The following is an 18,023-nucleotide window of genomic DNA, read 5'->3' as shown; positions in this document are numbered from 1 at the left end:
GGACGTGCAACATCTATCCTCTTAACCCTTCTGCCCACGATTCACATGTTTGGGTTCTGGCCCACATTAGCCTCTCAGACTGGGCAATATTGCATCCAATCTGGGAGGCTGCCAATCTGGCCCATCAGGGTGCCTGGACATTTCAGCCAATCAGAGAGCTTCAACATTCTATGAACCTTGATTGGCCGGGATGCTGACTGTCCTAGCAAATCAGTGGAACAGAATGCTTCGGCTACACTGATCCCATGGAATGCTGGGCATTTTTGCTAGTCCTGAGCCAGCTTTTATCCCGTGGGTCCTCTGGCAGAAATAACAATGTGTTTCTTGGAATTTCCCTCTGGGCCAGAGTGGGAGCAGAATGTCCCGATTCCGTTCTGCCAATGAAAATGTGGCAATCCCTATTAAGGACCATATGTATCAAAACCTTTTCCATTGGCTGACAATCAAGATGACCCTTTTGAATTATATGACCAAAAGCCATGTCTGGATTAATATAACATTTCAATGTAAACATTGTTTTCGCCTACGGTGGGCAAGCAAAATCTGTTTTATTTCGGCCCTGTTGTATGAAAGTTCAATTTATCCGACTGCAAGTTTGTGGGTTCCACTTGCATTCTGTATTGGAGCCTTCAGGGATTGTTTTAGGAGTTTATTAGAGGCTCCTATAGGGTGTTAGAGGGCTGCACAGAATTCGACTATAACAATGTGTTTCCACTGTGACTTCTATTTAGTTTGGGCTATTAGGTGTTGCTTGCGACAGCTATAAGCTGAAACCATTGCATTAGAGTACAGATGGGCAGAAACAGCAAATGAGGAGGGAGCCACAGCTTGTAGGTGTTTGGTTATTTGCCCACATATTGACTGCCCATGGCCAGGCTAATCCATATGGCCAATCCCACCCAGTTTCTGCCCATACCTGCCCAAAACACCTTTTCATGGGATCTCTTTGAGTTCTATTTAATCAAGCCTTACCATCAAACTGTGTGCTTGATGCGCTGGCCAGTGTTTTTAAAGCAGTCTTCTGTTAATGGCTTAATTGGAGTTATAAACCCACTACTAATGTAGTAAAAATGTAAACCAGGTTTGCCTTAGTCTTTGATCTATGAGCACTCTGCGTGTCCTTCACTGAAGTCCTGTTAAAAACAAGCATTGGCAAAGCCAACAGTTTTCCTTTGTGTTTTTAGTACTTGACATTTGCCAGGCAATGCTATTAGATGCCCATGTACTCACACCATTTTGTTCCTGCTACCACCAATAGCCAGTTAATACCACGACGGCTGTGCCTGGCAAGTGTCTTTACCAGGCCAACACTAAAGCCCAAACAGTTGGCATTGCCATTTCTTGGTTTAAACTTGTGCTTAATAAATTGGTGTCTGGTAGTTCCAAACCCACCCCCTTGCCCAGACGCAAAATCATTTCCAGCCAGAGGGACCTGCTATGTGGAAGGCTAATCTGGAGTCTAGTTGTTCTGTAGACATTTGTGAATGTGAAACCTTGGCAACGGGCTCTGGAGTACAGCGCATTACACGGGTGAATTAAGCCAGAAGCATTAAGCATAACATTTTATGCTCTTTGGGGTTGCACTCTGCGCCATTGCAACAGTACTGGCACGCGATTTCACTTACAATCAATTATTTTGAGGCTTTAACGCAACTTTATTTCCCATCAGCACTTGGTGATCGTTGCGCGTGCATAATCGCATCTAGGCTGAGAAACAGGCTCACAAAATGGAGGTTGCAATGAAAAAAAAAATCTTTAAACAGAGCGGGCTCGGCACAGGGTTGCATAATTATCTTTTAATGGGTGCAATTAAATTCTCTGACATGTTTTATTTTTTGTTTTACAGTAAAAAGGAGTCTGACCTGCAGGCCGCCAATGAACAAGTTTGTGTGTCCTGCCAACAACCCAAGAGCAGAGGGGGTAGAATGTGCCAAAACCTGCCAGAACTATGATTTAGAGTGCGTCAGCCAGAGCTGCATATCTGGATGCATGTGCCCAGCCGGAAGGGTAAGCATACGGACAAGGAAGTACTGTACGGTTCCGAATGCTAGGCAACCTGTTTCTCAGCCGCGCTTCCGCTCAGACCACGCACGCACGCACGCCTCTCCCTCTAGATACGCAGCCATGCTTCCTGCAACGCCCACCAGAGGGCCTCCACCCGACCAATTCCTGTGTGCTTTCACACCAAATAAAGTTTTCAAGTAGTGTTAAAATACTTAACATTGACTTTCCCAAGCATTTCACTTCTCTACCTTTTAACAATACAATACAATAGCAAGACAGGATACAATGTTCATGAGAGAGGATGTCGGCCACAATTGTATTTATCAAGGGCAAGTTAATTTACAGGTGATCCGTTGATAAGCAGCCCTTTATAAACTGAATATCGCACTTACTTTTTAAATATTCCCGTGTGAATGGTTTCACTTCCTGGTCCTGTTATTGTGGGTCATAGGTAGCATCCTATTCGATTACATCCAGGTCAGAGTTTCAGAGTTCATCTCAGTGGCATGCATGAAACAGTTGAAGGCCAGTTCCATGGGCATGTAGAGCTACTGAGTGCTTTTTCTCTGGAGTTCGCAATCCATAGCGTTCTTACTCAGGTGAGATGTCTGGTGACTGTCCCCTCCTGTATCCCCAACAGGGGTAGGCTGTCTGCATTCCGCTCTCTCCTGTGAATTTGGAATTTACATTTCTAACAGGAATCATGTCTGGAGATAATTAAATGTACACTTAAATTTACCAAATGCGTCAATGGGTGATCTTCCTGATTAACAACATCTACCAGTAATTTATTTTCATTAATTTCACTGGGCGCATCAGGGAAAGAACAGGTATTTAATGGCCGCATTCATGAATGGCTATTCAGGTGCCACGTGTACGGCGATCCCGTTAAGGTGGTCACGCCTTCTCTGTGGCAGCTGCTAAACTGTGGAATTCGCTTCCTCTTCAGCTGCGTACCACTGAGAATCAATCATCTGATGTTTCACCGGCCCTTGAAGACGTTTCTATTCCAGTGTTAGGTTATTTTTTTCTGAGCTGCCTTTTCTGGAAAGGACCTCGCCAAGATGTCTCTGGACGGATGCTGCGCTTAACAGATTCTGTAACATAACATGAATGCAAGTGATTGGTCCTATGCAGGTGGATCTTGAGGGATCAGCCCACAATAGCTTCCTCAGCTCGCTCTCCCCTACAGGATCATTGCCTCAGAAGAACCCATCTGACTCAGATAGAGGTGAGGATGGAAAAGCGTGCGGCTCCATGAACCACTGGACTGGAAGACGCTGCGCGTACGATGGAGAAGGCAAAAGGGGAACGTGGAAGGCAGCAACCAGTGCACTGGTTCATGTGCATGATTTCTCGCTTAGAATTCTTTTAAACCCATGCTGCCTTTCTTTGTTTCTGGTGCATGCTTACAGGCAAAGCAACCAGTGTGTGAGAGATAAGGGCCCTACAAAGGGGTCTTCTGGGCTAAGCATAAGGCAGGGTTCTTGCCTGAGACTGGAGCATGGCCCACGCCACACATCAGCTCGCCATTCCGCGTCATCCCTCACAATCAATGCAGGTAGGTGGTCTCCAAGGAGAAGGGCATTATAGTGCAGCCAATCTCTTTATCTGACCCTTTGTTTTGGCTGAATTGCTAAGTTGAATGCCAAGGGAGAAACGCAGGCACTGAATTTGAGGTCAAGGGGCACCATACCAGTTTGCAAGAGACTCATTGTAGGAATTCAGCACATGGCTAGCACCTACATTATAAGCGGCTTTGTAGCCGGCATTGGGAGTGCTAACCAGTGCGCATCCCCTCATTTAAACTCCAGCATGCCGATTTGCAGAGGCTCAGTCCTGCAGTTTGGCAAAATGATGCCACCTGAACACCGTCACCTTGTGTAGCTGATTCACCCGCTCCAGGGCTGCTTAAGGGGACACCAGAGTTAACAGGTTGGGAACCTTCGGGGAGATGCCAATATAATTGAACACACAGGAGTAGATGGAAGGGATCCAAGGCAGAAGCAAGTTCATGGATCAATAATTTGGTGGGATTGCCTCAAAGAGAATTTCTTAAATGAATTTCTTAAATACATCGGTGGCTTTTTGATGTCCATACCTTCTGTTGGTTCACATGTGGGGCGCCGGGGGTGCGGGGTAGAGGTGGGGCTCGAGAGATTGGACGCAGGTGTTGCTATCATGATACTATAAGGATTTTTTCTGTTCGTTCCATGTCATATTATCTGACACAAAAAAGTATTTGTTATGCTTGTTACACAACTCTTCACAAATTAAATGCTCTCTTTGGTCCCCGTTTTTTGTAGACCACTGCCCGTGACACGCCGTTAACAATTGTGATTCCTCACCATACAACTCGGAATATTGACCTAGTGTAAATGCCACAGTCAAGGTTTATTCTTTACCATAGAGGACTTGTTTGGAACCATCCTCTTTGAGTACTTCAAGCGTACACAATCATGTTCCCCGCAAAGCTATTATTACCCGCTTTTGAACAAGGGCTTGAGCACAAATGATCTAACATATTAAAGAAGGTGCCACGTTTAGATCACCTGGAACATTTCTGGTGCAGTTCGGCAAGGAACATTGTGATGTTCCGATCACAGTAGCTTCTCACCAAAATGGAAGTCTCTCACATATCATATGCCTGATCATAATGGAAACGGGATTTGGCATTTGTTGGCCATTTCTGACCAGCTTTTGAAAACGTTGAGGAATTTAAGCAAGCTTTCTATTCACTACCCCAGTCCACACACACTGCAGTCCCCCTACCTGCACTATCTATCACTTGCTGCTCTGCACTTTACCTTGCACTGCCTCATGTTGGCCGCACTTCTTGTTTTTCGATGATTAGATCCTTTGTCCGGCACTTGCTCCTCCTCCTCTTCCGCCGGCACTTTCCCCCTTTCCTCTCCCCTGCACTTGCGTGATCTCAATGTCACTTGGCCTGGTATTATCATTGTTTTGTCCTCCCTTGTTCCCTTCCCCTGCCTCGTCAAAGCTTGAAACACGTGTGTATAGGCGCGCTATAAATAAAATATCACATCATATCATACCCGTCGTAAGGTTCCTATTAATAGGCTCCAATACAGGAGTCTGCACCTGTTGCTCTCCCGTTATTTTTCCCTCACCATTTCATTTTCTGGCCAAAGCTGGTGGCAGTTGTAGTGGAAAGCACCTGGTGTACCACAAGCTGCTGCCCCCGGATCCAGTGCATGAACTGTGATGCTCTGGCTGATGACGTCAGCTGTCAATCCAACACATACATTCAACAGGGTAGCAGCGGAGAAGGTGCAGCTCAAACCAGCGACAGCTGGATCTGCTGACGGCACGCTCACCTTCACTCAGCCACTCTCGCAAGTCCACACTCAGGTCGCAGGCCAGCTCTCGCGCACGTGTTCCCACAATCACTAATGTATTTGTTTCATGTGTTTTGTAGAGTAACACTCTTTGCAGGAGCTGCTTCAGGGTGCTACAATGTACATATCTACAAGCGGGTGCTTCATCATGTCAACTACATCATATTAACCAGGTGCACTAGTACATTATATTTGGGAAATAGCCCAGTCAAGGGTTTGAGGGGAGAGTACAAACTCCGGGCCTGATTCACAGAGCATTTTCCTATGGGATTGCGCCACTATAAAATGCTTCTGGGAATCAGGCCCTCAATGTTTATTTTTAAAAATCTTACATGTCTTGCAGTCTTACTCATCAATTCTGATGAGCACATTTCAGTACACATCCCTAAACATTTCAGATTCATCTTTGGATATCACACAAACATCCTTAGGCATGGCCGTCCCATGATGATCAGAGCTGACCCACATACTAAAATCATCATCACTCTTCTTTTCCAAATGTTTTATATTTTGACATCTTGGTTCTTTTATCAATACCATTATTTGTCATTTTCACGAAGAATCCTTTTCCCTCTTGAAACATTAATATAAAATTCCCGTTTTTCTATTTATTTTTACATGGGCTAAGAACACAAATTATCTGTACAAAGATCACTGAAACTAGCATTTAGTAATTCGTGGTGAGCTTAGTAAAGAGGTGACTTCACAAAAGATTAAAAACACTTAGACATATTTGTATGCACAAGAGACTTTTGTTTGTTTATTATTTATACAGCGCGCCACACCCCAGTACAAAATACATTCGATTAGAATTTAGTACATAAAGGACACAGTACATAGTGGATCATAAATTACGAACTCAGGCCGTGAGGTAGGTCCTATTTACAAACTCCGTCCCTGAAGGCCAGTGTTGTCATTGGTGAGGAGCCAATTTTTGGTATTGACCCTGATGCTGTGGACGTTTAGGTCAGAACGTGAGTTGAGTGGGAAGGCATTCCACGCTGAGGCTGCTTGTACCGGGAAATTGGTGCCTCCGGCTCTTTTTAAATTAAAGCGTGGTGTGATAATGCAGAAGGATTTGGCTGGTCTGGTAGTTCTGGCTGATGATTTAGGCGTGATTTTATCTATCAGGTATTTAGGGGCAGCATTGTTGAGGCCTTTGTGAGGGATGGAGACAAGTTTAAAGTAGGTTCTGTCCTATATAGAAAGCCATTTGTGACTCCTTCTTGTTTCAGAAATATGGTCCTTTCTTGGAATGCCCAATGCGGTTATTAATGCGTTATTTTGCAAGGTTTGAAGTTTATCTAGCACTTGTTTGTTTGCTCCTGCGTAGAGTGCATTGCAATAATCAAGTTTGGACAGGATTAAAGCACGTGGTAGGATCATACGGCTATTGGTGTAAAGGTAATTTTTACATGCATGAATAAGTTTACAAGTATAGGCGGTTGCTGTCGCAGTGGCGTTGACTTGTTTCCTAAGGTTCAGAGCGGAATCCTAGAGTTTTTGTTTCCTTAGCCATTATGATCAGGTTGCCATCTATGTTGAACGAGGTGTATTTAGGGCTGAGTTTTTTTAGTTAGATGGGGGCACCTAGTGTGAGAATTTCAGTCTTCTCGTCATTCAGGAACTGAATGACGAGTTAAAGTTTGTTTAGTAAGTCGTTGTCCACGTCATAATTGCCAGATAGTGGGATCATTATCTGGGTGTCATCTATATAGTTAGTGTAGATGACACCCATACAGTCCAGGATGTCGAATAAAGGTTTGGTAAACACATTATATAGTGTCGGGAAGACGCAAGATCCTTGTGGCACTCCGCAAGTGATGGGAATGGGGTCGGCAGCATCTGAAGGAGAGAAGACTCTCATCATTCTGTTATTTGAAAAGGACTTAATCTAAGTTGCAGCCTAAGGTGAGAAGTTTGCTGGTAATGAGAGATGCTCACAGAGTATCTTGTGATCTACCAGATTGAAGGCAGCAGATAGGTCCAATAAAAGAAGTAGTGCACATTGTTGTCTTTTATTAGGTCTATTTGAGTCTTCAGGTCTATTAGAGCTGTTTCAGTGCCATGGAGGGTGTCTAAATCCTGATTGTCTAAACCCTAAGAGATTGTTTACCTCTAGGTACGTCTGGATTTGGAAGTAGGCTGCCTTGTCGATGATTTTAAGTAGGAAGGGGACAGTGGTTATCAGTCTGTAATTAGTTGGGATAGTAGGGCCAAGGGTAGATTTTTTAAGTAAGGGGAGAACCCATGCATCTTTCAGGTTGGTAGGTACCTGGCAAGATTTAAAGGAGGCATTTATTAACCTGTTAAAGAAGGGAGCAAGATCTCTCACTGCATCTTTTATAATTTGGGCAGGGCAGATGTCCCCTTGACAACGCAAGGGTTTCAATGAGGTTATGATTTTTAAAACCGACCTCCATAGTCGGGACTTGGGTGAATTTGAATTCTGGTAGGGTATTAGTCGGGCCGGTGGTGTCCTGTTTCTGAAGTGTATCCGTGCCATTTATGTTAAGTCTCTTTAGGGCAATTTTCTTTTGCAGGATGGTGATTTTATTGGCCAGAGCGTTTTGGATGCCAGTGCACCAATCTTTGTTATTAGGGTGAGAATCGTCAGGGGCTTTTCAGCAGTGGCATCAACAACCTCTACTTCATTTTCAAGTAGACTGTAAAGGTTGTCTACAGATGATCTACTACTTTGTGTACAACAGTCCCAACTCGGCTTATTAAATAAAATGTATACAAAGACAGCACAGTGTTTCGGTTTAGGAAAAAGTCAATTGATCATCAATTATTCTTGCGCAATGACCTTCTTCAGGACAGGAATATAAGCGATTCTAGAGTTCAATCCATTTGCTTTTGACGTAAATTCTCTTAGAAAACGTATGTAGTCTTCCCTCCTTTCCTCCATACTCTGTTTATTGCATTGTCCTGGCCTTGTTCACTTTTCAAACAGGCATTCAATGTAGGATTGTGGATTTGATCGTAGGCATTATTGCACACTTCAAGTTATTTCACGCTCATTCAAGATCCAATTCTCAATAGCGTTTTTATCTGTCGACTTTTAGCTGCTGGCAGTTGATGTTCTGCTTCTCTGCCACTGAATACCTGACAAGAAAAACAAAGTTGTGATTGCATCCGTTTCTCCTTTGATCTTCTGTGTGAATCTGTGTTAAGCTATTTTGATCTCATGAGCTGCTTAGAGGTGCATTGTGGAACACAATTATTGAGTTCAACTCATTTTTGCCTTGATCTCTTTGTGTACCATGCTGATCAGTTGGCAGGGCATTCTCTCTTATGTAGGAGCCAGTGAAATGTCTTGACAGCAGCTTGCACTAGATTTCCCTTGTTTAATAACAGAATTAATTGCTGTCCTTTGTTTTGTACTAGCTGAGGCGGTTTATGTGGTTTATTGTGTAGGCCTATTCACAGATATTGCAGTGGCACACTTTGCTGAGGGATCCACACACACCTGATCAGTTCTTTTGTTTGTTTCAAAGGTTCAATGCATTTTAGTAGCACTTGGAGTTGGCAATGGGGACATTTGTTGCTCTGTGTTATTTTGAGACTAAAGAAATAGGCCTGCATCAGATATCATAACCACATTTTGGACCTTGTAGTATGGTGCGTGCCATAACCCAGGATCAAATGAACATGGTTTGCCAAAAAGTGAACTTGCAATAGAATTTCTGTGTTGGTTATTTTGATTGAGGTTTAAAACTGTTGCACCCTTTATAGGGCATGGGATGGGCATTCTGAGATGTCAGTTCTTAGGGGTTCATTGATGACAATCAAGAATGTCATATAGTCATTGTTCATTTGGAAGACAACTGAGGGTTGTTCTAGGAACCTGCATAACTTTGTCCCCTTGTCAGATAGACATGTTGTATTGAGGGAGTGCTGTATTGTGTTTTAGGTTGGCAATAGTCCCAGAATCATCATGGTACTTGAGGACCTGAATTAAATGTGGTTAACATGTCCTCGATAAATCCTGTCCATGCCCATGCAGTGCCCCTTATTGGCAGAATTCCGATGAACAATCATGAAGCTATCTGCATGGAATGGAGGAAACATGTTTGGTCTCAATCCATCTTACATTAAGATATTGACAAAGAGGTGAAATGGCGTTGTCAATTTTGTCTGCCCGCTTTATAAGGAATAGAGCAAATTGGGCTTGTGTCAAATTTAGCTAGAAGCCCCATTCATAGGACTTCCAATGAATGCATGGAACATAAGTGCACAAACAGTTATTTTTCATTACGTTTGTGCTTTTACAATAAGGAAGAAAATGAAATATTGTGCCACTTCCCACTTTTTTTTAGACAAAATCTGTTCACTGTAATGTCACGCGGCAAACAGTACAAGATCAGACTACTTGATGTTTGCCCAAACACAACTTTATTGTTGCAGTATGAATGGAGACGAACCCTGTTTTCTTCGTTCTGTATTACACACGAAGCAAAATGGGTGCAAAGTGAATTTGACAAATTTTTAGCTTGGTTGCAAATGCTTAGCAATCTGACAACAAGTGTTTTGCCAATCATTTTCTGAATTGTATGACATTTCTTCATCAGTTCATGCAACAAGAAACATTTAAGAAAAAAGAATAATTACATTCTTAGGGTTGGTGACCATGCTTCTTGCAAAAGAGTCATTGATAAAGTTATCTAGTGAAAATGACACGATTGCCAGGTGCTCTTTCACAATATTTGGGAGGGAAGGTTTGGGCGGAGGGTGTTTTCGGCTGGTGATGGTTGGCCAGCGATAAGCTGGTTAGTATAGTTTGTTCACTTTTTTATCATACTTTTTGTTAGGGAGAATTCTCTCTTTAGGCTGAATTTCCTAACCTAGTGAGCCCCCAGCAGCTTTGCTGAATTTCTGGAGTTTGTTTTTTTCCTCCTGCTAAGAGTGAGACTCTTTTTCTCCCACTCTTGGACATGATTAATGGTATTCCTTTGACTGGTATGGGGTCCTTTTATGGGCTATGGGGTCCTTTACTACATAGGGTCTCATGTGTTTTTCCTATGTGTGTTACACAGCACCCTCCGTGCAGTAACACAGGGGTGTCATAGTGACACCCCACCATAGACTCCATACCCTGGGACTGACTACTGTCTCCCAGGGCATGTAAAGTCACCATTGGCTTTACTAGTCCCAAATTATTAACAGACACCAGTACAAACCATCATATTGTGGACGCACTGGTCGGGGCAATTCGATTGCCCTGGGGTCTGTTAGTCGAGGGGGCACGTCTCCGCCCCCCCTGATCGAGTTTTGGCTGGTGGCAGTGGAAGCTACTTTTTATATTCGACCGCAAATATTTCCCTGTGGGATTTTCCCATTGTTCGAGGCTACCAACTTTAATTATTTAATTCTTATAGCCTCGAACATACCGCTGGTTTATTTAATTAATATTAATTCTCCGGTTGGTATTTTTTGCCAAGACTCGATTCTAAAATGGCGTTTGTGTTCTCATCTGTGACTCCAACCCAAGTCGAGCCCTTTGTTCCACTTTTTGGCGGGCTTATCCACAGAAGCCTCCAAAAGTGGTGCCACTCTGTCTGGGTACCACAGGGGGTATGGGAGGGGGTTTAGGCACCCTGGACTGAGTTACCTTGGTAACTCAAGTCGCACTCTTGTGTGATTGGCCGAAGTGGTGAGCTGTTCGGCTCACCACTTAGCATGTTTGAGTGACAGCTAGGCTGAGTGAATGGGGGTTTTCTGCATAAAAGCAGGGCTTTGGGGACTGGAACTTCAGAAGTCCCAACAGGACCTGAGAATCCGACAAGGGAGAAGCTGAGCTGACCTACCACGACGACACCACCGGTGGAGCCCTGCGGAACCGACTCACCACTTCCCGATGACAGAGAAGATCTCCCGGCTGGAGAGGCTTCTTCCCCTGACTGGTGGGCACAACCAGTTTACCTTTCTTTCTTCGCACCCCAGCCCGGTTTGTGGTCGAACTGCCCCTGCCAAGCACCCCGCAGCCGGATAGCCACTCACCACTGAACCACGAATCACTGGACCGCTCCTTGTACCTGAGAAACTCCGCGGCTGGTTTCCTGCCTGGCAGTGCAACGGACTCCTGTCTTCTCCATGACGAGATCCTCTCTTCCCCCGGACGAAGCACCGACTTGCATCCGCTGCCAGTAACAACTGCCCCCGCTCGAGTGTTCTCACCACTTTAAGGTACCGTGTCCGCCAGGCCTCCCTTTCTAAAGATTGCAACAAGGTAATAATAACTCCTTAACCTTCTGGACTGGCTGGCCACCTTGACCCTCTAACTGGTCCCTTTCTTTGGTCCAACTCCTTTTTGAATCATTACAAGACTTTTGTGCACTACAACCGTGTGACCTTGGACACATTTCGTTTCGATCCCTTTAAAGTGGATCCGGCCTACTGACTCTGCATTCACGGTTTTCCTTTGCCTTCCTCTCTTGTTATGTTCTTGTTAAAGTGTTGGGATCTGTTTCTCTGCTTTTCTCTCCCTTTTTAAAACAAACTATTAGAGTGCCATCTACGTTAAGCACTCACCGCTGTCTGAAAATAAGTGGAGCTTTACTTAAGACTTGTCTAATATTCTTTTAAGGGAGTGTATATATTTTAGTGACCGTGTTTTTGAATTGCTTACTATTAGTGGCTGTGTGTTTTTCTAGGTGTGGTTTTAAATAAATAATTATATCTCTTTTACACCAAGCTCTGGTCAGTGTTTACTTGTTCTATTGTGTGCTCTTGACCTATTGTGAATACTCTGTATACTGCCTAACTCTTCTTGAGGGAAGTCTGACTGCTCAGCCACAGCTACCAAGTGAATCTGTGTGGTACAGACTGCTACCAAGTGGGTTTACTGCCAAACACCTGTAGTCCTAAATCTTTTGCAGTGGTCCCAGAGGGAACTGCACAGGTTTCTGTCTAACACTTTGCAATGAAACATGCATCATGTCCTGAACAGTACACCTGATAAGCTCATGAAAGTGTTCAGGATTTGTGCATGGAATACCTCTTTTGTTTTTCACTGACCTTATTTGTAGCCTGTGGGGTTCCTTCGCCACGGTCACTGCTGCGTGGGACACCTCATTAGCTAAGCCTATGCCATGCAGTAGTCCGGCCCATTTATCATTTACACTCCTGGATGAAATTCACCTGCTTTCTAAATACCTGCCTTTCCATCTGAGATTCATCAAAGCTGTTGTGAGGCAGTCGTTGTTTTGCTTCTGTCTACAGGGTGATGCATTACATCTGTAATGGACTCTATCGCCTTGTTAACGGCCCCTGGGACTATTCCGAGTTTGAGATCAATGCCCCTCTATTTAGGTTTTAGATGTACTGGGAGGTTTGCCTGGTAACTTTTGGAAAAGTTTTGCCAGGATGGTTCTTCATCAACCCCATGCTGTTACACTGTTTTCTAGTGATTCTTGGTCAAGAAGTGTCCCATGCAGATGAATCGCCATACTTCAAGTAGACCAGGTCAAATGAGTACCCTACTGTGCTACTATGCAAGTGTGTAGTAGTGAGGACATTGCATACATATTCAAACTTGGACCTCAGAGAGCATCAAGTGAAACTTATAATCAGATAGCATGTGGATGCCAGAGGCATGAGTTTGGAGGTTGATGAAGACATGATTGCGCCGTGGATTAAGTACTCCGGCCGGGCAGAGATCCATTACCACAACAAAACAAGCTTTGGCAAAGCCAGCAGTTTTGGCATTTGCAGTGGTTTATTGCATACTACATTTCCAGGAATGGCTGCAGAATATCCCTGGTCTCTGTGTGAGGAGCCGTGTTGGGAGGTCTGTAGGGTGGTCAGTAAGTGGCATATGTCCAGAGGCTGAAGGCTGAAGGTGGATGGCAGGAGAATGATTGATTCTCATTGTTTGTGGGGGTCATTGTGTGTATGTGATGGGAGTGTGCTACTAGAGATCGAGTTTGTGGTTCTGTGCTGGGATTTTGGGGATGGTGTGTGTGTGTGTGTGCACGCATGTGTAGCGTGGTTGTTTGGGGCGCGTTGTTTATCCAACATAGAACAGCATGTCCTAACCCTCCCACCCTCCCAGAAATGACAATGAGGTTACCTGTCACCTGAATGACTGTCCGATCCCACCAGCCAGACTCATAAATGACTTGCTCAGCCCTGTCAAAAAGTTTGCTGTGGTAGCACATGGCCCATACCTCCTTTTCGTTGTCTGGTTGGTTGTAGAGACGCGTGATCAGTGGTAACTGGTATATATTTACATTGGGGGGGTGTACATTTTTAACATGAAAGGGTGTCCGCTATGTAGCATAGCGACGGAGCCCAAACCAATGTTGCAGAGATAGAGGGGGTTTGAGAAATGTTTTTAAAATAATGTGTTAAAATGGGCATTTACTGCACATTTATTTTTAGCATAAAGTCATACAATTTACACTAGGTTTTGCAGAGTAAAAAAAAAATCAAATTAACACTAGGTAACTTAACAGTACAAGGGAGGAATTTCCATCACATTTTCATGATCCCCTTTGGCCACAGTTCAAGCCAATATAAGATTATAATGCTGGTGATACATTAATAAGAAGTTTGCCAAATGTAGGTGTTTCTCCATGTACTGTTGAATCTTGGAGTGGGTGCATGAACAACAAAGCGCCATCAATGGCAGCAAGGTACGTATAAAACATCACTCCACTGGCCGCAGGCATGGCTATCCACACACATTAGAATACAGCAAGGACTACGACAAAATTTGGTTGGGTTGTTCACATAAACTCTCTCCATACTCACATTACGCCTCAACACCTATGACATCAGATTGCAGCGCAGACCTACGATAAATTTGGGCACGCTGAACACATAGCGAGTCTCTAGCACTGATGCCACCCCTACCCCTCTCAGCACTCACCCACATGCCTGACCGTATGGGTTGCTTCTCTACTGGAGCTTGCCCAGCTTTGCTAAGCATTTTCTTTGGCCATATGCACGCACGCATCCAAATCGTGCTCATGACCTCTACCACTCTGGACTTTGGTAAACCGAGGACATTCCCACTAACAGCACGCTGAGACTATAATAATGCCAAAATTGGTGCTATACAAATGACAAGTACAATACAATGCCCTGCATGCCAAAGTGGCCATGCTGGTTTTGCCAATATATGCCAGTATTGCCAAGTAAGAACAGACGCATGTCAACTTTGACCATAATGCCACTGCCGGTAATGCCACTGTAAGAACACATGATCATACCAATTTGTGCCAGTATTTCTATGCAATAACACATTTGCACTCCTCCAGACACAACCGTTTTGCATATGCCAATTGGAAGTAAATTGCAGCCCAACCCATAGCTCATTCTGCAGCAAATATGGGTATGTACAGAATGCGCACATGCAACACAAGCATTTCCCGTTTTGAATGACTGGCAGTTTACAAACATGTAAACTATGCTTTTTTGTGACTGAATGGACAGCTAAACCACAGCAATGGAGGCAAGGGAGGGAATCGTTGATGAAGACCAAGGGGCATAGCAGTGCATTTTGGACCAGATCGCGTGGGAACTGTTACTCACTTTAATTATTTTGTAGTAGGTTTCACAGTCCACAGTTTCAGTATTTTTTGGAGACCTGCTGCTGTGAGGGTTACAATGCCTCATCCAACGGTGGTGTATTTGCCTTTCGAGATGTAGTTGTGCACTGCTCTACATACAACAGCTGCTGCCCAGGACCTGGATTAGGTAGAGGGAGGCCCAAGCCAATGCACCGCCACGCAGTGAAACCAATGATGATATGTAGCGAGCAACCTATTTGCACCAGATATGGGAAGTAAGGTATATCCATTTCCACCAAGTAGGGGTAAAACACTTTCTCTCCTTTTTGGTTACCCTTGGCAACTAACGATGCACCACTTGCGGTAAAATTCTCTCCTAACACCTGAGGTCAGGAATTCCTGTAATTAGACCTGCCCTTTTCCCTGTAAGTCTAGCATTAACTATGGCCCTCATAGTTCATGTTGCCAGAGAAACTTCACAGCACAGGCAGGAGGCAGAGCCCCCTGCATGTGTCCCCGATAGCACAAGTCCAGGACTTCAGCACTCCCTCCGCTTCACAGGTCATGCTGTCAGGGAAACACCTCCGGGTCTCTTGCATGGTTCACTGCTCCCACTAGGCCAATCCTTAAGGACAGCACAGGAAGCACGCCTCCTGCCCCTGCCATTACATGCTCACTGTGGATGATTGACAGAAGCTTTGCTTGCTGTATGTTAGGCATCCGCATTGCTACAGTACTTGGCCTTTTGCTGCATAGGTTCAAGGGACTGACTACTATGATAACTTGCCAGAATGCACATGCGCTAAAGTCTACAAGCCTGTTGGAAATTTGGTTTGGCTTATTGTAATTGGTTATTTATAACGCGCTTAATACCCAGAGGTTTCTAAGCGCGGACCCGGGGATTGAACCTGTATTGCTCTGCGTCATCTTGCTTCCAAGGCAAGCGCTTTGCCCCTGAGCTATCCTCCTGGAGGCAGAGCTTACATGTTATTATAATACTGCAATCAAATGTGCATAAAGCACATCAAATAACCTGCTCCAGAGCACTGAAGTATTAGTAGCTATTGTGAAAGTGGAGCCCCCAACACGTGAACTGTTCACTCAGCTAAAGGTGCCCATTACGTTTGATTCTATTGAGGGTAACCCGCTGTCTGCAATTGGTCCTCAATACGGAGGGTGGCAGCATAACTAAAGTAAATGACGTGAACTTGTTAATGGTTAAAAATGTTCACTAAATTGTTAGCATGCATGAATCTATTTAGTTAAGCGAAATTACCACCTGTGTTACACATCTGTTTGTGGTCATCAACTCCAATAACGCCCTGCACACAGTGAAGAAGTAACTTTTATTGAAAAGGAGTCTTTATTTGTTCCCCGTGAGCTTCATGCGGAAGCTTCACGTTGATTTGTTTCTTTTCTAATTTACCCCCTAGATAATTAGTCTGGAAAGATAGGTTGCCCTCACTAACTTGACTTGCATGTGGGGCAGGGGAGTTGCTAGGTCTGGAAAAGACCCGGGGCTAAGCTGATGTTGGAACTGTCGGGACTGAGGGCTAGTTGGCCTTTTGGCTGTAGCTCCTGAGATTCTATCCGGGGCTACAACCAAAAGATCAGGGGCTATAGCCCCCTTAGCTCCCCCCCCAGCAACGCCCCTGATGTGGGGGCAAGAGTTTGAAGTGCTGGGTGTACAGCAGCCAGTGACTTCGTCTGGAAGCATTCCTTGGTGTCTGTCTTGCTCTGAATGGACTGTTGGGCCTGTGACTGAGAGTGTGATGTTGTGGGGTGTTGGTGTCAGTGTTCTAGTCCATGTTGATAGTCTGCCACTTAGGGCAGTTACCTCTAGCCATACTGGGTTTGCGATGCTTGGACCTCTGGCTCTTTTGTACTTACCTGCCTTACCTACCTGGAATCCTCTATGTGCACCCTAGTCCAAAACAAACCGCTACGTACCTGACTCGGCGTGTTACCTGAACCGCCAGACCTCGACGCTGCACACTCTTTCTGTGTTTTTAGTAAGACATACACCTTTGCACTCTATACCTTGGAAATGAGCATTCAGCACCCGGCATCAGTAGTGCACGTGCAGAAGCTTTAGCCCTCTCCCGTTCTCTTGCACTGTATACGATTCTACCCACAGCCCGTCCCGGGCCCAGCCCCCTCTGCCCACCACATCTTATTCCAAGTGCCTTTTCCCCTAATCCTTGCCGCGCCCCTTCCTGTCGTGCCCTGCTCCCTCTGCCACACCCCAGCCACAAGACATAGCCGCCTTCCTCGTGTACATTTTCCCCTGCCCCCACGCATTGGCCCACAGGTCACACCTCCCCTCACAATCTGTAGATACAACCCTGGCTCCTCCTAGCCTCTCACATGACTATCCAAGGGGGGTGTGTGTGTGTGTGTGCATCTGCAGAATGTCAGAAACTGTAGTCTTGTGCAGGACACAGTGTGTGATCTGAACTAACTTTCGCAGCAGAAAGAGGCAGCTAACAACGTCCCTGACTGAAGGCTCCAACTGAGTACCTGTAGTATTGGGGAACACTGGAGAGTTATCAGGAGACAGGTAAGGCGCTGGAGGTTTTGATGTATAAAAGTAAGTAGATTTATTCTAGTTACAGGGCTAGTTGGGTGAAGGGAGGCAGGAGCTAAACAGAAAGCATCCTCTCAGTTAAGTTCTCCCATCCTGAAGTCCCAACTGACATTATTGGAACTCTGAGGTCCCATGAGATTCCAGATAGCCATCTTGGAACAGGACTGTTATGTAGTCACGGAAAAGGAAAACCGTGCTTTTTAAAATAGAGGAAACGAAGGACCCCTTGTCTGAGAGGAATCAGATTCATAATATCAATTTGTAAACAAAGCCTTCCTTTTTTGCGAACAAATGTGACAACATGCTTTTGAACTAGAAGAGGGTAAGGCGATACAACACATGGAGCGAGAGGAACAGGCGGGGGCAGTAGGACACACACAGACAGGCCAAGGCTGAGCACCAAAGTAGGAATCACTGCACCAAGCTCTGAGTTGCAGGCAAGTGATAACAAACCCAACCTCTGATTGAGAAAATACATGTAAGATCTGTCTTGGTTGGTGTTAATGATGTTACCCGAGCATCGCCAGTTGCCATGCCCATCATCCAACTTTCCAC

The 18,023-nt window shown here is 44.9% G+C and overlaps 1 protein-coding gene across 1 annotated transcript in view; it reads left to right on the top strand.

Annotated features, from left to right (window-relative positions):
* The window catches only part of VWF (von Willebrand factor), a 1,005,270-nt gene that overhangs the window by 373,203 nt on the left and 614,044 nt on the right, over positions 1-18,023 (top strand). Inside the window, exon 18 of the mRNA XM_069628335.1 lies at positions 1,847-2,007. Within this exon, the coding sequence (XP_069484436.1) occupies positions 1,847-2,007 (161 nt within the window). The remainder of the gene's footprint in view (positions 1-1,846; positions 2,008-18,023) is intronic.

This window comes from Ambystoma mexicanum, chromosome 12, assembly GCF_040938575.1.
Source record: "Ambystoma mexicanum isolate Mex_15411 chromosome 12, UKY_AmexF1_1, whole genome shotgun sequence".
NCBI classification, from domain to species: domain Eukaryota; kingdom Metazoa; phylum Chordata; class Amphibia; order Caudata; family Ambystomatidae; genus Ambystoma; species Ambystoma mexicanum.
Note: the sequence above shows the minus strand (reverse complement) of the source record. Positions and strands in the feature narration are given on the sequence as shown.